This window comes from Pleuronectes platessa, chromosome 16 (assembly GCF_947347685.1).
Source record: "Pleuronectes platessa chromosome 16, fPlePla1.1, whole genome shotgun sequence".
NCBI classification, from domain to species: Eukaryota; Metazoa; Chordata; class Actinopteri; order Pleuronectiformes; family Pleuronectidae; genus Pleuronectes; species Pleuronectes platessa.
In genome coordinates, this window is record NC_070641.1 from 23550606 (window position 1) to 23572143 (window position 21538).

At 45.4% G+C, this 21538-nt stretch overlaps 3 protein-coding genes across 4 annotated transcripts; all 3 read left to right on the top strand.

Annotated features, from left to right (window-relative positions):
- Window positions 1-1403: 1403 nt before the first annotated feature.
- Window positions 1404-9101, top strand: aldh16a1 (aldehyde dehydrogenase 16 family, member A1). Its single transcript, XM_053444082.1, has 17 exons — window positions 1404-1622; window positions 2955-3054; window positions 3715-3841; window positions 3953-4110; window positions 4205-4282; window positions 4521-4708; window positions 4786-4944; window positions 5045-5203; window positions 5290-5446; window positions 5665-5740; window positions 5889-5994; window positions 6357-6490; window positions 6638-6808; window positions 7222-7426; window positions 7526-7711; window positions 7786-7911; window positions 8012-9101. The coding sequence occupies exons 1-17, from the start codon at window positions 1533-1535 to the stop codon at window positions 8183-8185; spliced, it is 2394 nt and encodes a 797-aa protein (XP_053300057.1). The 5' UTR covers window positions 1404-1532; the 3' UTR covers window positions 8186-9101.
- Window positions 9102-11127: 2026 nt separating this feature from the next.
- On the top strand, window positions 11128-13072 carry LOC128458658 (ferritin, middle subunit). The gene is made up of 4 exons (XM_053443569.1): window positions 11128-11440; window positions 12228-12374; window positions 12592-12717; window positions 12797-13072. The coding sequence occupies exons 1-4, from the start codon at window positions 11339-11341 to the stop codon at window positions 12950-12952; spliced, it is 531 nt and encodes a 176-aa protein (XP_053299544.1). The 5' UTR covers window positions 11128-11338; the 3' UTR covers window positions 12953-13072.
- A 4231-nt stretch (window positions 13073-17303) lies between these two features.
- On the top strand, window positions 17304-21450 carry syt5a (synaptotagmin Va). 2 transcript variants are annotated; one of them, XM_053443567.1, is made up of 9 exons: window positions 17304-17467; window positions 17611-17625; window positions 18021-18202; window positions 18336-18422; window positions 18581-18748; window positions 18823-18990; window positions 19422-19539; window positions 19622-19755; window positions 20603-21450. In XM_053443567.1, the coding sequence occupies exons 1-9, from the start codon at window positions 17311-17313 to the stop codon at window positions 20810-20812; spliced, it is 1239 nt and encodes a 412-aa protein (XP_053299542.1). In that variant the 5' UTR covers window positions 17304-17310; the 3' UTR covers window positions 20813-21450. The 2 variants fall into 2 exon arrangements, with proteins under 2 accessions (XP_053299542.1, XP_053299543.1); XM_053443568.1 differs by lacking the exon at window positions 17611-17625.
- Window positions 21451-21538: the final 88 nt, after the last annotated feature.

Sequence of the window (21538 nt, forward strand, 5' to 3'; positions counted from 1 at the left end):
AACCCGAGGTCCCCCCGCACAGGTGTTCACACCTCTGCGGATCCGAGGAGACACACAACGCGTCCACAACATCCACACAAACCTGCCACTCAGCAGGAAACAGGCGTTAGCTTGGCGTGTGGCAGACACACAACATGGCAGCTGAGAATCAACACACAATCTCGTTAACTCACTGAGTGTGTGTCGCACAGCCACAGATCACCACACACAAGCGGGATGTTAGCTAACGTTAGCCGTGGCGTCCTGTTGTTGTTGTTGTTGTGTGTCCGAGCTGCAGCTCACAGCAGCCTTACCTTTCTGCGGGGCATTGTGAAAAGGAGCGTGTGTCCTCCGGCGGCTCGCGGTCCCGTCTTCTATGGGCGAGTGGACTCAGGACGGGTCAACGGGGAAAAGGACGAGGCCGCAGACATGAGACAACTGAGCTGAGACAGGAGACACATCTGTCCCCTCGCACTTCCTGGTGAGCACCGCGCAACCCGGTCGTGGTTTCAGGTGCATCGACAAAATGCCTCCGGGTGGAACACACGTCTGTTTCCAGATATTCAAAATCCTGAATCTAACACTAGTACACAATATTAATGTGATTTAATCGTCATAATTAAACCTCCAACCAGAAGAGATATTTACTTCATATCTGCTTTAGATCGAGACTCAAGATGTGCTTCCTTCTATTTCTGCACTAAGTCTGTTTTAATCATTTATATCCTTTATTTTATCTTGTAGTTACTGCTCTATTACACACACACACACACACACACACACACACACAAACACACGGTACAATAACTATTCACACACACTCCATACAGTTAAAGTTGTTACTTCATGAAATGGAAGTCCCACTGCACCTTTGAAGGTATAGTTTTAGTTCTGTATTATATTTGACCTTTTTACAGTGAGCTCTTTGTACATTGCTTTTATAGTAACTGAATTATTGCACTCTGAGCTGAGCAGTTTTTTCCTGTCCAACACTTTTCATTGAACTGTTGACCCTGTGTTAACTTGCATATCACAAAAACAACTTGAAACTTATTGTTTATAGCAGTCATAATATAGTAAACATCCAGTGTAGACCCACTACAAGCTACCACGCCGAGGACGATGGTATATTCTCCTGTAGAAGTCTGAGTGATATCAGAAGTTTTAAGAAAAACGTGTTTTATTCAACAATGTCTTTCTCACAAAACAAAAAAGCTGCACAAACTATTAATTTATACAATTTATTTAGAATTGTCTTTTGTATTACTTTGCTCTTGTGTCTGTATTTATGATATATGCATTTATTTGATTGTACTTATTTCACAAGTATTATTCGGTTTGAAATAAGGTGAGGGAAAATTAAAAAAACACCGGAAGTGTGTAGGAGTGACGCCTCTCGCGCTGCACCAGTCTCTGACAGAGTACTACATTTGAGTCCGAGTGGGACCTCTGTCCCCCCGCCCCTCTGTGTGTTAGCCCCTGCAGCTAGCTGAGTTAGCTTCCCAGCAGCTCGCGCTCCCTCCCCAGTCGCTCACAGCTGATCTCTGAGTAGCATGGCTGCCAGCAGCACCAGCACAGTGTTCAGCATCTTCCAGAACATGGAGTACGGACCTGCAGCCGCTTCCGGCTGCGCCACGGCTCAGGTAAACTCTCCAGCTTCCTGTTTCCACCTGGTTTAAAACTGTGTTGTGTAGTTAACGGTGAGGAAACGTGTGTGTGTCTGCTCAGTTGTGTTAGCATGTAGCCGCCGCACTGTCCCATGTGAGCCTCATTAACTGTCACTCACAAGGCTGACATGTGACGTGTCGGGGCTGAGGTGCAGCCAGATGTTGAGTCCAGATGCAGAGATAAAGTTTTACCTTTTAAGGTTTTAGGGAAATGTGATATTACAAAGGAAAGTCACACACAACTAGTTATACAACTAAGATAAGTTAAGAAAAGTGGGACATTTGCAATATTACAGCTGCGAGTCAACACAGGCAGTGTAAGTGTAAGAAATATTAAAAATATATGAATGGAATTAAGACGAATCTATACACTTAATAACTTTTAATGTTCCTGTCTGCTGAATTTGTTGTTCTGCTGCTGCTCTGCTTTGTGCATTTTAAAAATTTGAATTAACTGTATTGTTGACTGTTGTACGGCGACCTTGAGTATCTTGAAAGGCGCCTTATAAATAAAATGTATTATTATTATTATTATTACTGTAAAAATAAAATAGTTTATCTGTTCTGAATTATGAGCTTGTTATGTCTTTGTTGTAAAATAACAATGAAAACATAACAAGCTCAAAATCTCATCTTATCTTATGTAACATGGAGGAGGCAGGATCTTTATCTAAAATCTATAAATCACGACTTAGAGACTAAAACCGACTCAGAGTGTGAACATTAACCAGACACTCAGGGAAAGACAGTGTTGAGTTACATTGAAGAAAATTTAAGATCCATTCCATTATGATTATGTTTTAGACATGTTTTAGTGTCTTTGGAGAGTGAAACACTAAATACCTGTTGAACCACATGTGACCTTCTATTGCAGAAGAAACACAGAAAGCACAGTTTGACTTCAGAGCTCTGTCTGGAGCTGAGGAGGAGCTCTGAGCTTCAGACACATTCTGCTCTGTACTTTGGTTTTGTGTCTGTAAATCGTTGACTCACTGCTGCTGCCCTGTCGGACTCGCTCCGTCACAGCGGAGGTGGCGTCTTCCCGACCAATGAGACGTGAGCAGATCAAGTCGCCAGCTCAAAATCACACCGTGGATATCTGATCAATAAAGTTATTGAGTATATATCGTCTTGTTATAGAAACTCAATAAAATATAATCAGTGCAGATACGTCCTTGTTTGTCAATTTTCTGTGTAGAAATCCTCTGAATCATAACCTGGTTCCCTCACGTGCAGGTCGTCAGTGAGCTGCTGTGTTTGTGCGTTTTGTGTTGTCACAGTTAACAGAAGTCGTTTCTCCTCCACCAGGCCTGGTTGGAGCATCACTCTCGTTCTCTGGGTCTGTTCATCGACGGCAAGTTTGTCCGACCAGCCGACCGAGGGACTCGCTCCCTGACCGACTCCAAAGGTGACGGCTGCTCCGACCTCGCTGGAAGCTTTTAGACCGTCTGATGCAAACCACAAACACACACAGTCTGCAACAAACAAACAAACAAACAAACAAAATCTGAATCTGAATCAGAAATTATTTATTGCCAAGTAGGTTTACACCTACAAGGAATTTGCTCTGGTTATTGGTGCATACAATGAACATAGAAACATAAAAACATAAAAACACAATAAATACAACACACATAAGAAAAGCAATAAAAAGAAACAATATATATTTACTCACTATTTACTTCTTATTTACTCCCTTTTTCTAAAATGTATACAAAGTAACAGTTATTTAGACATAAACTTATCTAAATAAAATATAAATAATAGATAAAAGATATAAAAAGTGAAGTAAAAAGTGAAATGCAAGATGCAAGACAGTGAACAGTGTCAGATTGCAATATGCAATGTAGTGCCGTATAATATAATATAATATAATGTGTTAATTTAACACATCCTTGAGGTGTGGGGGTCCCGGCCTTGTTGATGAGGCCAATCAATATGCATGATTGCTAAAAATCCATCGTAACTGCACCCGATCAACAATCCACATGAAAACAAGTCACTAGAAGAAGTGCCTCCCTCCGGTTGGAGCTTCATGGAGCAGATGGTGTAACGCTCTGATCTCCAGGTGGGGTCGTGTGCAGCCTGGTGTGTGCTGGTGAGGACGATGTCTCCCAGTGCGCCGCCTCGGCTGTTACTGGCCAGCGAGCCTGGAGCGGGCTGACGTGCTACAACAGAGCTAAAGTTCTGCTCAGGTAGGACCCACTCGGTGCAGTTATAAAAACAATATCATCATCTTCATACATCAGAAGTCCAATATGCAGCAGTAAGAAGCGTGTGAGCTGAGTTTTCTTTCTGGTCACCAGGCTGGTGAGCGTCCTCGGGCAGCACGCCCAGTGTGTGTCGGAGCTGTGTGAGCTGTGTGAGGCGTCCTGCTCGTCCTCCACCCTGGTCCGACTGCTGCAGTACTACAGCAGCTGGGCTCAGCTCCGGGACACGCTCATCCCCAGCTGGACTCCTCTAGGTGCGGGGGGGGGAAGTTACACCGAGGAGACATTTCCTTCAGTCTCTTTGCTCGATGTTAACGTTTCCTCTTCCTTCTCTTCCTTCTCTCCCAGGTGTGGTGGCTGTTGTTGTCTCTGATGACTGTTCTCTTCATTCCCTGATGCTCCGAGTCCTGCCAGCTCTGGCCATGGGTGAGACACAACATATCTTAAAGAGAAACACATGATCAGTCTTCTTTCTCAGGAAAAAACATTTATAATAAGACAAGAAACAAAAGACGGAGACTTCAAATAAATAAATCAAAGTAGCTGCAGATTAAAGGTCAATCGATAAATTGCTGTTGCTCCAATGCAAGTTTTATTTTGAAAATTCTTATTCTGAATTGTTTTACGAGGTGTTTTTAAATAACTGAATCCTGACTCCTCCCAGGAAACGCTGTCATCGTCCTGCCTGGTCAGAGCTCCGCCCCCCCGGCGCTCCTGCTGGCACAGCTCTTTGCAGGTGCAGGACTTCCTGTCGGGGCTCTTAATGTTTTAACAGGAAGTGACACGTTGCTCGGGGCCAAGGTGGCCCAGAATCCGAGCATCAGCTACGTCACCTACTCTGGCAACAAGCAGGTGAGTGAGAGAGAAATGTGGTTTTACCGCGTCAACACAATTTCCCCAAATCAACACACCCTGTGTTCCTGGTCCAGGACGGAGTGATGCTGTGCAAGGCCACAGCCGGGATGGGTGTCCCCGTCTCTGTCTTCCCCGGCCTCGGGGCCACATGTCCCTTCATCATCTTTGAGTCGGCTGACATCGACAGCGCTGTGGATGGAGTGATAGAGGCAGCCTTCAAAAAGAAGAAAGAGGTGGTTCACTGCAAAAGAATCCTTGTTTCATCACCTCAGACCCCCCCCCCCCCTCCCCCGCCCTGAAGACACCTCCTAACCCTCCTCCTCCCCCCCTCAGGTCCACTGGGTGTTGTGTGTGCAGGAGAGTGTGTTGGACGGCGTTGTGGCCCGTCTCAGGCTGCGTATGGCCGGGAGGAAGTGTGTTGCTCTGCCCAGCGAGGCAGACCGAGCCCTGGTGGAGGCTGCAGTGCAGGAGGCCCAGCAGCAGGGGGCCAAGGTTAGTCAGAACCAGTTGAGGATGAGCTGTCCAGTGACTTTCTGTATGTTTCTAAACCAGTAAACGACCTGTCTCCGATTCCCCAGTTGGTCCAGTCGTGTGCTGTTCCTCCGTCAGGTGACCTGTACCCTCCCACCGTGCTCTGTGGGGCCGCCCCCTCCTCTCCTTTTGTGGTCAACCCTTCTCCTGGTCCTCTGCTCCCTCTCATGACCTTCAGGAGCAACACAGAAGCAGTGACGCTGGGTAAGGAGACATGTGTGGACACTGATGTTGGCAGTGAAGACGTTTGTTGTACAGTACTGCTTCCTGGGTAGGATGTCCCAGACGTCCCTTCTCCTGGACAAGCTTTCCTTCTCCTCCTGTGGGGTCCCGAGGCCTGATGGGACATGTGGTCCCTCCAGCGGGTTCTGGGGTCTCCTCCCTGTCTGTTCAGTGAAATATTCCCCCTTGTGTTTTCACAGGGAACCACAGTCCTCACGGCCTGGCAGCCTCCATCTGGACTGAAGACCTCACTCTGGCTCTGGAGACGGCGAAGAGGTTCGTTCACGCACTTTGGTTTTGATCTTCTTCTCTTTGTTATAAGTGACGTCTCACATGATGGTCCACTATGACCCCCGGTGGCCTGGAGGGTTCTTCTTCACTTGAAATTTGTCCACTGATGTTTCCTCTTCCTTTATCTCCTCAGTCTGTCAGTCGGCTCCGTGTGGGTGAATTCCCACTCGGTGTCAGACCCTTGTCTGCCTGTCTCCGGTCACAAAGACTCCGGGACCTGCACCGATGGAGGACAGGAGGTGAGTTTCAGTCATTTCACTCTGAAACCTGAACTCCGGGGAATCTCCTGACGTTCTCCAGAGCGGCTGCGTGTGAGAAAGCAAACGTCCGAGTGAGAGATCAGCTCTTTCTCCAGAGTTTCTCCTGCTGGCCCCAAGGAAAACTCTGGATAATGTCTGAATGTGAGAACCCAGCAGGAGATTCTCTGGAGGATTCACCCTCAGACAGACGCAAACAATCCAAATATCTGTGGAGCCAAACACCAGGAGACTGTCAGGAGATTATCTGGAGTTCAGAGCTTGTCTGAACGTAGCTTTACAAACCAAACCATTGGGCAGAAGAGTCTTGGATGCATGTTGACCACCTCTCTCCTCTCTGTCAGGGCTTGTACCAGTTTCTACGCCCGCCCTGCTCCTCCTCTCCTCTTCCTCGCTCCACCCCTCTGTCTATGGACTACACTAAGTTTGGAACAGCAGCGTCTCCAAAGATAATTCCTGATGATTCAGACGCTGCCAGGTGAGTTTGTGATGCTTTCTTCACTTAAGGTGTCAGATACCTCAGCTGCACACAAACCATCAGATGAAGTTCATCTTCTTCTTATTTTATGTCACACATAACTGATATGTTCACTGGAGATATGCTGACATTCGTCTCCCCCCCCAGTGCTCCGAAGTCCTACCTGCAGTTTGTTGGAGGCAAGGCATGCAAATCCGAGTCAGGCTGCAGTGTAGCCGTGCAACCACCAGGAGGTGGCGGTGTGTTGGCCTACTGTCCAGACGGAGGTCGGAAAGATGTGAGGAATGCTGTGGAGGCTGCGATCAAAGTCCAGCCCGGGTGAGAGCTGCAGCTGAAGCTGATAAAACACACACAGGCATTTTGAAATCAGATTATTTCTGGACGTCTTGATCATGAACCTTAATCTCAAAACTTTCCCTGACCGAGTTAAACTATAACCGGACTTTTTAAAGTGAACCTTTGATCTGACGAGAGGTGAGATTTTTTGCAGATGTTACGACACATGAACGAATGTGTGTTTATCACCGGTCAAAGTACAACTTGACTCGAGGAGCTGATAAAAATAATTTGCTGAGTCATAGACACAGAAAAATATGTGCGTATCAGCAGAGTGTGAAGAACTGAAATCCACACACAGGCCTTTAAAAATGGGGAATTTCTCAAATATAACCAAACAAAGACTGTTAAAGATTATATTTATTTTAACCCCCCCCCCTCTCCCCCCCCTCTAGCTGGATGAAGAAGAGTCCGTCTGCACGCGCTCAGTCGCTCTACTCTCTGGCCAAGGCCCTGGAGTCAAAGAGGCGAGACGTCGCTGCGTCCATCAGCCTCCACGCCGCTCTGTCCGCGGGGGGGGCGGAGAAGGAGGCGGACCTCAGCATCGCGAGGCTCAGTGATTGGGCAGCGTACTGTGACAAGGTCCAAGGAGCAACTCTGGTGAGGCACAAGATTTATCAGAGAAAAGTGATTTGAGTTGTTGCATCAGAAAATCATCAGCGTCAAGACTCTGACAAACATCCCCCCCCTCCTCTGCAGCCCATGCCACAGTCTGGCTCCGCCCTCTCCATCCCTGAAGCCCTCGGAGTCGTGGGCATCGTCCTCCCAGACGAGAACCCCCTCCTGTCCCTGGTGACACTTCTCGGGGCAGCCATAGCCACTGGGAACGCCGTCATCATGGTGCCCAGTCAGAAGTATCCACTGGCAGCCCTGGCCTTCATTCAGGCAAGTGTCGAGAAGTGGACGTCTCCGTGTTCCCCTGTTGATCTGTCTGTGAACTCCCCTGTCCTCCTCCACAGGTCCTCCAGGCGGCAGACCTGCCTGCAGGTTTGGTGAATGTCATTTCAGGAAGTAGGGACCAGCTGACCGTGGCTCTGGCCAATCACAGCGTCATCAAGGCCGTGTGGTACTGGGGCAGTGCTGAGGTAAGAAGAGAATCCAAGAGAAACCTGAGAATGATCCCATCTAGACACAGTCGTTGTTAACCAGGCCGACCACACGTCCTCCTCCTCTCCTCCTCTGCAGGGCTGTCAGTTCCTCCAGTTCACCTGCACCAGTCCTCTCAAAACCCTGCAGCTCGTCTGCCAGGAGGTCGAGGGAGACGCTGGGAGGGACTGGTCCCAGTCGCATCCTTCACTGCTCGAAGACATGTGGAGAAACGCTGTGCAGTGGAAGAGTGTGTGGATTCCCACAGCGTGAGGGGAATGTAGAGGATGAACCAAGTGTTAAAGAAATCCACAGATAGTTACTGTGACCTATGAAAACGATCAGATGCCTTTTGTAATCCAGAGTGAACAGACAGTTGTTCCTCAGCTGCCGTTAATCTGCCCCTTAACTTCCTGTAGCACTTGAAAAAGAAAGTCATCCTGCAGCTGAGGCCCTGAAGAGACTCAGCTGCTTCTCACCAGGTCCCTGAAGCTCAGATCACATCACACATACTTCAGCTTCCATTACTCCACTGAATCTGCACCACAGGCTGAATCTGACAGGTTGAATTTATAAAGCACTTAAACTACAGGAGAAATGACCCCTGGTGTAAGGAAATCGATATGAGTCTTATTTCTTCACTGTGGTAAAGACAGTTTTTATTCCTCCTCTTCAAACTGAAGCAACAGAAACACACAGGACTACGTGACTTCTTCTATTTAGAAGCAGAAACGAAAATTCTTAATAAAAGATTATTTCACTTCTGTTTTTAATGAGTCCCGACACCAGCGACCCAGATAACAGCTCGTTAGCCCGTTGGACTAATTGACTGTTGCTTTGCTCCAACTACCTGATGTCCACATGTCCCCTCGTGTCCCCTCGTGTCCCCTCGTGTCCCCTCGTGTCTCTACCTCCATCATCGTTTATTTCATCATCATAACTCCAAGATCAGAGTGTTGACCTTGAAATCTCGGCCTTACAGTTCAGTGGATGAAGGAGCAAAGATCGATGGATCGTGTGTGAAATCAATACAAATACTGTGATGCACTGAACTGACCATCTTCAACACTGTGTTGTCTATTTGTCTTCCATGTCCAAGTCAAGTTTATTAATAATGATTTTCAAATTTGAATTGTTCCCAGAGAGTCTCACTGTCTAAAAGCCATAATTAAAAGATAATTTCACAGATGTTCATATTCTCTTTGTGGTGTTTTAACGCTTCTGATGATGTCGTTTCACATTATCTCTGAACAGATTTGTTCATTTTTACATTTCTGGATTAAACTGCTCTGATCTATCAAAAGATATTAAACACAAACTTCACCAAAGTTTGAATGAAAACCTCCGAGCGGCCCAGTGTGTGTTAACCTGAACCTTAGTGGAAGCAGACATGTTTATGTTTATTAACTAAAAAGTCTTTAATAGCTGAATATTCTGTCTATTTCTGCAAAGTCTAACTTTCTAAGTTTTTACCTTTTATGAAGAATGAGACACTGAACAGAAACAAACTCTCACACACATGAGTCAGGACCAGTCCCACTGACTGGTTCCTGTTTCCACTCTGTTTCTGTTCTCAGACTGGATCCAACCAGCCCAGCGCTCAGTCCACTTCCTGTCTGACGGCTCACTGGTCACAGGACCAGGTCAGGTCGCACTGACCAAAACAGGAAGTGTGACGTCTGTGGATTGTGCTGAGTCACAACAATGACACAGCACAATCCACAGGTGAACCAGAAGCTGTATAGGTAACCTGACTGTGGTGAAGTGACTCAGCATGAAACGGGAGGATTAGAAACATGGGGCGTTGTCTGAATTGCTGAGTCACTGGAGAACGTGTTGTGATGGAAAGTTCCAAATTCTACTTTCTGGTTCCTCGGCTCATGAAACGTACAGAAAAGGTTCAAGAACATTTACTCCTCATGTCAACAAGCTAATTAAATGATAGCTCCAATGAGATTAAATGTTTATTGTCCCTCATTAGATGAGAGGTTACATAGAATATGATAAGATAGACGCGTGTTAATAATTACAGGTGAAGAAAGACCTGCTGTGCAACTCAGTTTATCACAGAGGTTGTAATAGAAGTATAAATATACGTTTACTCTCACAGCTGGAGCGTGTCTCTATCAGGGCTAACAAATGAACTGCATATACACATTTACTGTATATACACATGTACTATATTACACATGTACTGTTTATAAATATGTACTGTATATACGCATGTAGTGTATAAACACATGTACTGTATATACACATGTACTATATTACACATGTACTGTTTATAAACATGTACTTTATAAACACATGTACTATATTACACATGTACTGTATACGATGACGTCCCGTGTGTTTTACGATGACGGGGCGCTGAGTCGTGTGTCACCTGAGCTGCGGCGCTGAGTCGTGTGTCACCTGAGCTGCGGTGCTGAGTCATGCAGTAAAAAGTACTTTGGCTGAATCAGCAGGTTTGAGATGTGATGAGGTGAATCTATGAGGTGCAGCACGTCTGCACGAGGTCGACTCATCAGAATCCACCCGCTGCTCGATTATAAACTCTATTTTTCATTTGCAAGAAGTTAACATCGATAGCAATAATACAATAGAACACATTATAATAGTACTTTATATGAGTTGTAGGGTCTTGATCTATTCTCTACTAGATTCAAGAAGATGTCTTGTCATTCAAACACATGAGTATAGAGAATAAAACTAAGATCTGAATCTCAAAACTCAGCAGAAGCAGCAAATAAATCCAATGGAATAAAAACCATAAAGTAATAAAATCTCAAACACTTACAAATTAGTTTGTACATTTACTTTTCTAAGTTATGTCCTGTTGCTGACCTTCAAATTGAATTGTTAAAGTCGTTAAAGAGCTGGTGTTAGCTACACAAAGAAAGATTATCATTATTATTATTTATTTTTGATATAATTATTAAATTCACACATAGATCCTGTGGAATCAAGTTATTTTCTGTCCCTGTGCATTTATACATAATAAAGAATCTTGAAGTTTATGATTCTGATCTCGAGAATCTGCAGTAACTTGTTTATCTTCGTTTATCTTATTGGACTCTGACTGAGCATGACGCAGCAGAAAAAGTGCCGAGTCATTTCCCATCACACGGACCCTTTCGGACCACGTCACGGCTGGGCGGAGTGACTGGTGAGGGGGGAGGAGCCACGTGGTCAGCTGTATAAATAGAGGGAGCGTCCCGCCTCCATCTCAGTCCGGGTAGAAACCAGAGACGTTCTTGCTTCAACAGTGTTTGAACGGAGCTCCTTCTTTCGTCCCGCTTCGCTTCCGTGTTTCACTTCACTCCTCGGAACCAGAACCTGCTTCTACTTGAACTCCACTCGAGCAACTCACCGCAGAACTTTATTTTTCTACCGTTTTGATAAGAAAACAACTCACCAGCCAAGATGGAGTCTCAAGTGCGTCAGAACTACCACCCGGAGTGCGAGGCCGCCATCAACAAGATGGTCAACATGGAGCTGTTCGCCTCCTACACATACACATCCATGGTAAGACACATGTATACTTATATATATATATACCTATACTATACTACCACAGATACACATCCATGGTAAGACACATGTTTACATATATATATATATATATATATATATATATATACTTATATCTATACTTCTATTTAAACACCTATCTATACTTCTATACACATCCATGGTAAGAGACACATATACTTATATCTATACTATACTACCATATATACACCTAAACATCCATGGTAAGAGACATATATACTTAAATGTATATACTTATATCTATACTTCTATTTTAACATATGGATCTGTATAGAAGTGTGTGTGTGTGTATATATATATATATATACACTTCTATACACATCCATGGTATGCTTATAACCATCTCTAATTGTATTTATTTATACACTTACACCTCCACGATGAGAAATTCTACACATACACAATACGATACAATAAAATCGATACATCCATCTTTCAAGAATACATGGTTATATTTTCTATTCTTAATATTTATACTGATTTGTGTATATGTTGTAGTACTTTGTACATGACGACACGTTGCTGCTGTAACACAGGAATCAGTCAGATCTCTATTACGCTGACACACTGTTATAACACAAAGAGTTGTGTAGAAGCAGTGAGTTGTGAGTTCTTTAATATCTGTGAGAACAACCTGATGACTCATCACCAGCGTCTGGCTCCGTCTGGTTTGTCACCGTGTGTTTTCGGCTCCATAACAATGACCCGGGTGGCGTCTGGTACTAACCGGTGTTTGTCTCCTGGCTCCGCCCCCTCACAGGCCTTCTTCTTCTCCCGTGATGACGTGGCCCTCCCCGGCTTCGCCCACTTCTTCAAGGAGAACATCAGCGAGGAGCGGGAGCACGCCGAGAAGCTGATGTCCTTCCAGAACAACAGAGGAGGACGCATCTTCCTCCAGGACGTCAAGGTCAGTACACGGCAGAGAACTGGTGCAGCCACACCCAGCGTGTTGAGGTCAGATGAACCGTGAGGAACATGGAGGGTTGAGACTCGTGTCCTCCCGTCTGACTCATCTCAACCTGTCTGATCTGAAGCACTGGATCTGAAACCTAAGTGTCGTGCCATGAGTACACAAAGCTCTGTTTAGTTTCAGTCTGCTGTAACTCACTGTTCTCCCTCCACAGAAGCCGGGTCGTGATGAGTGGGGCAGCGGCCTGGAGGCCATGCAGGCGGCTCTGCAGCTGGAGAAGAGCGTCAACCAGGCTCTGCTGGACCTGCACAAACTGGCGGCCCAGCACAACGACCCTCACGTGAGTGACCAGCTGACCTACGAGTAGGAAACGTTCTCTCGTGTTCCAAACCACTGACCGTGCTCCTGTCTGTCCTCAGCTGTGTGACTTCCTGGAGACCCACTACCTGAACGAGCAGGTGGAGGCCATCAAGAAGCTGGGCGACCACATCAGCAACCTCACCCGCATGGACGCCAACACCAACAAGATGGCGGAGTACCTGTTTGATAAGCACACCCTGGGCGGCTCCAGCTAAACGCACAGCACCAGGAGGGAGGAGCTGAACTCGGCTGAGAAGAATCTGTATCACTCCTCTTCCTCTTGTGGCACTTTACATCAGAACTTCTGTTTGTCAGAATAAACATTTTGAGCTGGACTTTGTCTGTTTGTCACTTTTTTGAATCAATCACAAAATGATTATTTTGGCGTAAAATGGTGAATTGGTTGAGGAGTCTAATAATTTATCTCTTCAACAACTTGCATGTAAATGAATATATTTAGAGAAGTCTAATCTGACGCACAACCATTCAGACTTGTGTCTGTTTTTGCACTTTTACACCTTCACCACACGGTGGCGACATTTCCTCTTATATGACCTGTGGCAACATGTTTACAGAATTACAGTTTGAGTTTTGGAATTAAAATATCTTTATAAATCACTTCTCAAAACAAAGTTACAAAGACCTTCATAAATAATAATAAATATAATTAACAATCACCAAAGGTCTGACAGAAATTGAAGCACGAGACCCCCCCCCCCCCCCCCCTTTCAAAATAAAACTAGAACGCTGTAAACCCAGATAATGTGGTCGTATTAAAGTACATCTGAAGTTTTGATTATAAAGAAGCTGCTGACACATGTTGACATTCAGAGCCTCGGATCATAATCAGGTAAAATACAGACATTAACTCCGAAGCAACTCGATCTCAACCGGATGTTTAACAGGTGGAGATAGGAGATTTATCTTTCTTCTGTATAATAAGAATAGATCATTTTAAATAAAACTATTTCCATTTATTAATTTAAACACCAAGGACCCAAAGACATGAACCTGTGAGGGAGAGTGAAAAATAAGTAGTGCAAATATAATCACATGTCATTTTGAAGCAGATAAAACAGGGGTGTTAAATAACTACACTTTTATCAAGATATGATTTGTATTTCATTCACTCACGAGATGGAAAATGAAATAGTTTCGAGGCTGAAAGATTTAAAGTGTTTAAATGAGTGGAATCTTGAAGACGGACTGTCCTGGGGTCTGTGTGTGTGTGTGTGTGTGTGTGTGTGTGAGGACACTAAGTGGTTGGCAGTGAGGGATATTATAGAGATTAACACAGGGGGAGGGGGGAGAGAGAGAGAGAGAGAGGGGGAGAGGGAGAGAGAGAGGGAGTTATCTCTTCAGTCAGTGTTGGTGAATTTGTCTTCAACTCGTTTGGATGCTATATTAATAACCATAAAGCCAAAGAAAGAAGCGACTGATCGAACACGGTGAGTCATGCTTTGTCTTTAAGAGTTTGTAATATTAGTAATTTTAGATTTAACTCCATGAAAGTTTCTCTTTGTTAGTTATCGCTGATAAATTCATGTTTAAATTTATTCAATTAAGTGGAACAGCTGACAAACTTAAATAAATTAATTGCAACAAACACTTGAATTGAACAGGATTTTTAATTTGCTTCAGTCACAGATGAGGTTCAAGTTCATTCAGTGGATTTTATATTCGAGGTTCTTCTGTATCTCTTCATTTTAACTCTTCACTTTGAAAGTTCCTCCTGGAGAAAACATTTATTTTACATATCGTGTGTGGGGGGGTTAGTAGTTTTCCAACACGGGCAAAGATTAGTTGAAGTGGATTATGGGATGTTAGTGCACGTCTGTGTGCACGGAGCTCTCACGTGAATCCACCTCAAACAGGTTCCGTGGTGCAGGTTTGATTCTGGGTGTTTACATCGAACGCACCTTCTTCACAAAGCTGCAGATTCTGTACCTGTGAAACAACTCAGTGATGACAACACAGTCACAAAGTATCACAATGAATCATAACTGTTTGCTTCACTGATAAATAATGTTTCATAAAATCATATTTCTTTAAAGATTCCTGTCACTAGTGTGTGTGCAACCTGCAGAGATTCAGAGAGTGATGACGTCCTGGGTTCAGTTCACAGCTTTGAGCTTTTAGACAAAATCCTGTGGGCGGCTGTTCACCTCCAATCTGTCTGCATGTGGACCAGAGAAGATGGACCAGTAAATAGTTATGGTTATATTCAACTGGTAAAATGCTAAACCAGTGGGACCAAGACTTAAAGGTCCAGTGTAAGATTCAGGTGAAAGGATCTGTTGGCAGAAACTGAATATAAAAATATATGTTTCATCTAAATTGTATGAATTGTTGTTTCCTTTACTACTTTTTAAATAGTTTATATTTAAATAGTTTATATTTAAATACCTGATATCTACATCAGGAGTGGCTCCTCTCTACGAAGGCAGCCATGTTTTTTTACAGTAACCCAAACTGGACATAACTAAACGTCTTGTGAGTTTTTATGACAAGGGGGGGGGGGTACTCAGCTGTCACATGACACTTCACCAGGTTATGTCACTACATTCTACACACTGAACCTTTAAGGCCTTTGCTTCAGATGCAGGTCAAAGACGTCTCAACAAACTATAATTTAATGTTCAACACCCTCAGCAGCTGCATTTTAATTATTATTTTTAATATTATTATGTCAGTATGACAGTGTTTAATAACTCAGTGAGTGACCCACTCATCTGACAGATTTAATCAGCACCAGTTCTCTGTGTTGTTTGTGAGTCTCCCTCTATAATCCACTGCTTATTCCATCCAGGGGTCAACGCCCAGTGAAACTCAGCCTGCCAACTACAGCAGATCTCATTATGGGAATGTGTGGTGTGGTGAGAGGAGGGGGGGGGGGTAGAGGAGGGAGGGGAGGGGAGGGGAGAGATGAGGGGGGGGGGCAAACTGTCCTTTAATTTGTCTAAGCTGAGGATTTCTGGATTACCTTTGGCAATTAATCTTGTTACGTCCCTGCAGCGACAGAGGGTTGTCTGCTGTGGGGGGGGCCGGTGGGACACGCCAGGGTGTAAATCCCAGAGGACGGAGGGACAGAGGGACAGAGAGACAGAGGGACAGAGGGACAGAGGGAGAGAGAGACAGAGGGACAGAGGGACAGAGGGAGAGAGGGAGAGAGGGACGAGGGACAGAGGGAGAGAGGGAGAGAGGGAGAGAGGGAGAGAGGGACGAGGGACAGAGGGACAGATGGACAGAGGGACGAGGGAGAGAGAGACAGAGAGACAGAGGGACGAGGGACAGAGAGACAGAGGGTTGTCTGCTGTGGGAGGGGCCGGTGGGAAACGACAGGGTGTAAATCCCAGAGGACGAGGGACAGAGGGACAGAGGGAGAGAGGGAGAGAGGGAGAGAGGGAGAGAGGGACGAGGGACAGAGGGACGGAGGGACGAGGGACAGAGGGAGAGAGGGACGAGGGACAGAGGGACAGAGGGAGAGAGGGAGAGAGGGAGAGAGGGAGAGAGGGACGAGGGACAGAGGGACGAGGGACCCAGAGAGGCAGAGAGACAGAGGGACAGAGGGACAGAGGGACGAGGGAGAGAGGGACGAGGGACAGACACAGAACCTGCAGCTTTTAATTCACACTTCTTCAACCTTTTAACCTTGATTTACCTGAAACTGCCTCATCGAGCTCAGTCAAACTGAGGAACGGGAGGAAACAAGCTTTTTGACTTGACTCTGAAGGAAGAGCAGAGGTGTTACTGCTGAGATGGAAGCTTCAGGGGCCGGGGGGGGGGGGGGGGGGGGGGGGGGGTTCTTCTGAACTCAGATGTGTTTTAATGATCCTGCTTCACTGGACCTGACGTCACCAGGACCACCTGAACTAACATGATGTTTTCTTATCCAGTTCCGAGCGTGTTCGTGAGACAGAGTCGTTACTTATGAGCGACTTCATCAGAACTATGAATAAAGCTCTAAAGATCATATGAGAGGAAACGCTGACACCTGCTGGTCTGGTGTGTAACAGCGACAAACAAAAGGGATAAACGTCAATGATGACCACGTGACAAATAGAGGATTTACATTTAGATCGTTAAAGATCAAATCTAAATAAACAGGGGATTTGATTGAGGTTTATTAATGATCATTCAGTTTTTTGTTAAATCAGCGAAGGCCAAGTCGCAACCGACCGGAGAACCAATCAGAGAACGTTTTAGTTTCCACGTCATCGTGTCCAAACTTCTCTGTTTCTGCTCGTTCAGCCTAAAACTCAGCGTCGGAGACTTTTAAACTGAAAAGGGACGAAAAGCTCAGCGGCAGAGACGAGGTGTTGATGTGTCTTCTATAGTAAACACGTGTGGACGACGCCTTGAAGGTGAGGAGTGAGAGAGGATCAAAGAGATCACAGCAGGTCAAAGGTCAAACAGGAAGAAATATGAACACCTGTGAAGAAGAAGCAGGAACAGGAAGTGTCGAGTTTCACTGTCACCGCTCATTTCAAAGCATCTTTTAAAATCATGCATGGAAAAAGAATCATAAAGATAAATGATCACATTTGTTTTCCTGTGTTGTGGCAGAGCAGCGATGCGATTGGTCAGCGTGGCGGGAGCGCGGCCCCGCCGGGCGGTCGAGAAGGAGGAGGAGAGGGAGCGGCCCGCGCCCCCCCCGCCCTCACACCACTCCAACAAGCAGTTTGAAAGCATGAAGAGCAAGTTCTTCAATGAGCTCACACACCTGCCAAGTGAGCGCACACGCACTGACACACAATTCAAACACACACTGAACGAGCTGCTGATTCACAATGATCCTGAATCTTCTGTTTCATATCGCTCCATCGTCGTCTCACGTTCACCTGTCTTCATTCTGTCCTCTCTGCTCCTCCAGATCATAAACTCAACAGTAAGTTCATCTCATCTACGTTTCTGTTGCTCATGTTTTGAAGTCACGTGTCTTCTGTGGCAAGAGAATCCACAGAACTTGTTGTGAGGTGTAAAATAAAGATTTAAATTATGAGATGAATCCAGGATTTTGAGTTAAAGAAACAAACACTGACAAAGCTTCTTCTCACAAAACCTTGAGAACTCTGAGATTTTAGAATCCAAATAATGTCCGGCATGTTGCAGATGATTTTTTCTTATCAAACAGTTTAAAATGATTAAACAAAACAAGTTCTCAGTCAACGTGGCGACAATCCCTTTCTCCGAAACTCCTCAGAAGTGTAATTCAGTAGAAAAATAAAACCTGTTCATTAGATCAACTCTCCTCTCTCCTCCCCCCCCCCCCACTTTCCCCAGTGCCCATGTGGGCAGTGGGAGCCATCGTGGTCGTGGTCCTCGCCCTCATCGCCTGCATGGGATTCTGCATCTACAGGAAGTGCTTCAACAAGGGCAGCAAGCCCAAGAAGGTCCGCGAGAGGAAGGGAGGCCGAGGACGCAGAAAGAAGGACAAGGAGGGAGAGGAGGGCGATGGGAAGAAGGTGAGGAAGGTCGAGGGGGAGTGGCTACAGAAGACGTCCTGAGACTTCATATCGTTAAACTTCTTCTTCAACTGAAGCTCAAAGACTCGATGTTATTAAGAATCACAATGCTTCCCGTCTGTGTGTCTTCCAGGAAGGAGAAGAAGGAAAGGAAGACGAGGAGAAGGAGTCCCTCGGTAAACTGGAGTACTCACTGGACTACAACTTCACTGATAACATGGTACACGTGCACACACAGCTCCACGCACTATTAAAAGCATGTCTTACTTTTGATAAACATGACCCTTCAATTTCTCACCCACTCTTCTCCTCCTCTTCCTCCTCCTCCTCCTCCTCCTCTTCCTCCTCCTCCTCCTCCTCCTCCTCCTCCTCCTCCAGTTGATCGTGGGCATCCTCCAGGCACAGGACCTCCCTGCTATGGACATGGGGGGCACCTCAGACCCCTACGTCAAGGTCTACATGCTGCCCGACAAGAAGAAGAAGTTTGAGACCAAAGTCCAGCGCAAGAACCTGTGTCCAGTCTTCAACGAGACCTTCTCCTTCAAGGTGCGTGGACATGGACACCAGATGATTGAGAGAGAAGCTTCAGATCTAACGTCTGTTGATTCCGTCCTCTGCAGATTCCCTACACCGAGCTGGGGGGGCAGACTCTGGTGCTGCAGGTGTTTGACTTTGACCGTTTTGGTAAACACGACAACATCGGCGAGATCAAGATCCCCATGAACAGCATCGACATGGCTCAGCCCATCCACGAGTGGAAAGATCTGGTCGGAGGAGAGAAAGAGGAGGTGCATGCGTGTTTTTATTATGTCATCCACTAAAATATGTGATGAATGTCACGGTCGTTAATCTCAGCGATGTAATGAGGACGTGTTGGACCTCGTTAGAACGGGAAGAAGCTCGGCGTGATGATTCAAAGTTATTTTTTTCAGGGGCTCAGACTGTGATTTAGGCCCCACCCACATTTATGCAATTATGTCTTTGCTTGCTCGTGGTTGGCCAATGAGGCTCTTGACATATATTTGAATTTAAACGGACAAATCTTTAATTTATGTTCCATCTTCATTTGCTCAGACCCAGTAGCATCTGGTGTTATAGAGTTAATACAGAGAACAGGATTATTCATAAACACTCTGTAGATGCAGAGACTCGTTTTCGAGCAGATTCCAAACATATGAAGTAATCAGAGCGCGTCTTTGAATCTGTTCCCCCCCGACAGATAGAGAAGCTGGGCGATGTCTGTATTTCCCTTCGCTACGTCCCCACCGCCGGGAAGCTAACGATCAACATCATGGAAGCCAAGAACCTGAAGAAGATGGACGTCGGAGGCCTGTCAGGTGAACAAAGCACACTTTCCCAAGCAGGCGTCGTTCCACTGAAGATGTTTCTCTCTGCTGACGTCATGTCGCTCTGTCTCAGATCCCTTCGTCAAGGTGGTGCTGCAGCTCAACGGCAAACGGCTGAAGAAGAAGAAGACGTCCGTGAAGCAGAACACGCTGAACCCTTACTTCAACGAGAGCTTCAGCTTCGAGATCCCCTTCTCCCAGATCCAGGTTTGAATCGCTCCTGGATTAGGGTTGCAAAATTCCGGGAATATTCAAAGTGGGAAACTTTCTATGGGAATATACGGGAATTGACGGGTATATACGGGAATTAAGGGGAATTTACGGGAATGAACTGGAAATTGTGTTGGTAATTTATACTAACTGTATTTACCTTGTCATATACAGACATAAATATAAACATTTTGTTTTGTCATAGGCGGATTTGAGCCCTGAGGAAACTTTGGGCACTTGACTATATGCTTCTGCATCTTTGTGTTATTCTTATCATAGGTCTTTGCACAGTATTCATAAATGTAAACAGCCTTTCCTTCCACATTGGCTGAGGTGAAATGTCTCCACACATGAGATAGTGCACGTGGAAGTGTTCTGTAGAATAAGATGAGAAAAAATCTTGTAAAAAAGCACTAATGCAATGCTAGAGATATAAATAGTTGGCCAAACAATTGAAATCGTCTTTAAAACTTTTTTACAATTGATGGATAAATGAATAGAAAGAGGTTTGATGGACAGATGAACAATCCTCAATCAGCATGTTAATATAATTTCTCCAGTAATATCATTAAAACTTACCTGACTAGTCCTGCACACTACAGCAGGCCTCACTATCTGCTGTAGAGTGAAGGATGCTGGGAATTATCTGTGCATGTGATGGAGAAATGCACAGTGCAGGATTGAAGTTCAATGTGCAGTGTGTGTTGTATTCCATACATCTTTAAAATAGAGTTTTGAAAGATGTTTTTTTTGCTCAGCGTCAAACAGGAAGTCCTTTCCCAAAGTTCCTCAACATTCTCCGTCTCTGACTCTAACAGTGTCGTCTTCTCTTCTCCTCTCACAGAAACTCCAGGTGGTGATCACCGTGTACGATTACGACAAGCTGGGCAGCAACGACGCCATCGGAAAGTGCTGGATGGGCTACGGCGCCTCGGGCGTGGGCCTGCGCCACTGGTCGGAGATGCTGGCCAATCCCAGGCGTCCTGTGGCCCAGTGGCACACGCTGCAGCCGGAGGAGGAGGTGGACGCCGCTCTGAAGGCCCCGATCCGCTGAGCACACACACATCTGGAGAGGAGCCGGGTTCTGTCACCTGCAGCCAAACATCTGGAGGCTTTATGAGATGATCTGTAATCGTTCACACCCACATTGATGTTGTGTTCTCTTTGTATGACTATGTGTGTGTGTGTGCTTTATAATTGACTGAATGCATGAATCAGATTTATACAAACTAACACACATTAAAGTGTTAGTTTGTCCTCCAGCTCAGAAACAGAACAAACTCAACTTAGTGTTTGCAAGTTACTGCTTTTTAGATTCTTAGAGAGTGAAGAGCTAGAACTTCATCTGCTCTCTGACAAGAAAATAGAAAACTGACCTCAGATCTGAAGTGTGAATCTTCTTCTGTATCGTCTTCCTCACGTTGTCGTCTGTCCAAAAGTGTGTTTTCCTTTGAATTGTGTTGCATCTAGTTACATGTTTTTACTCTTTGTGGCTCCGTCAGTGTTTGAAGGAGAGGAGATCCTGTCTGAAGCAAATTATGTGTGTGTGTGTGAGTGAGTGTGTGTGTGAGTGTGTGTGAGCGTGTGTGTGACTGTGTGTGTGAGTGTGAGTGAGTGAGAGAGAAAAGCTGTTATGACACTTTGTGACCGTCAAGGAAATAGCTGAACGAATAAAATGTTTTTGAACAATGACTGATGGATGGATTTTCATGTGCACACAAGCAGTAACACACACACACAAACACACAACTTTGTAATGAGAGGAACAGAAATATTGTTG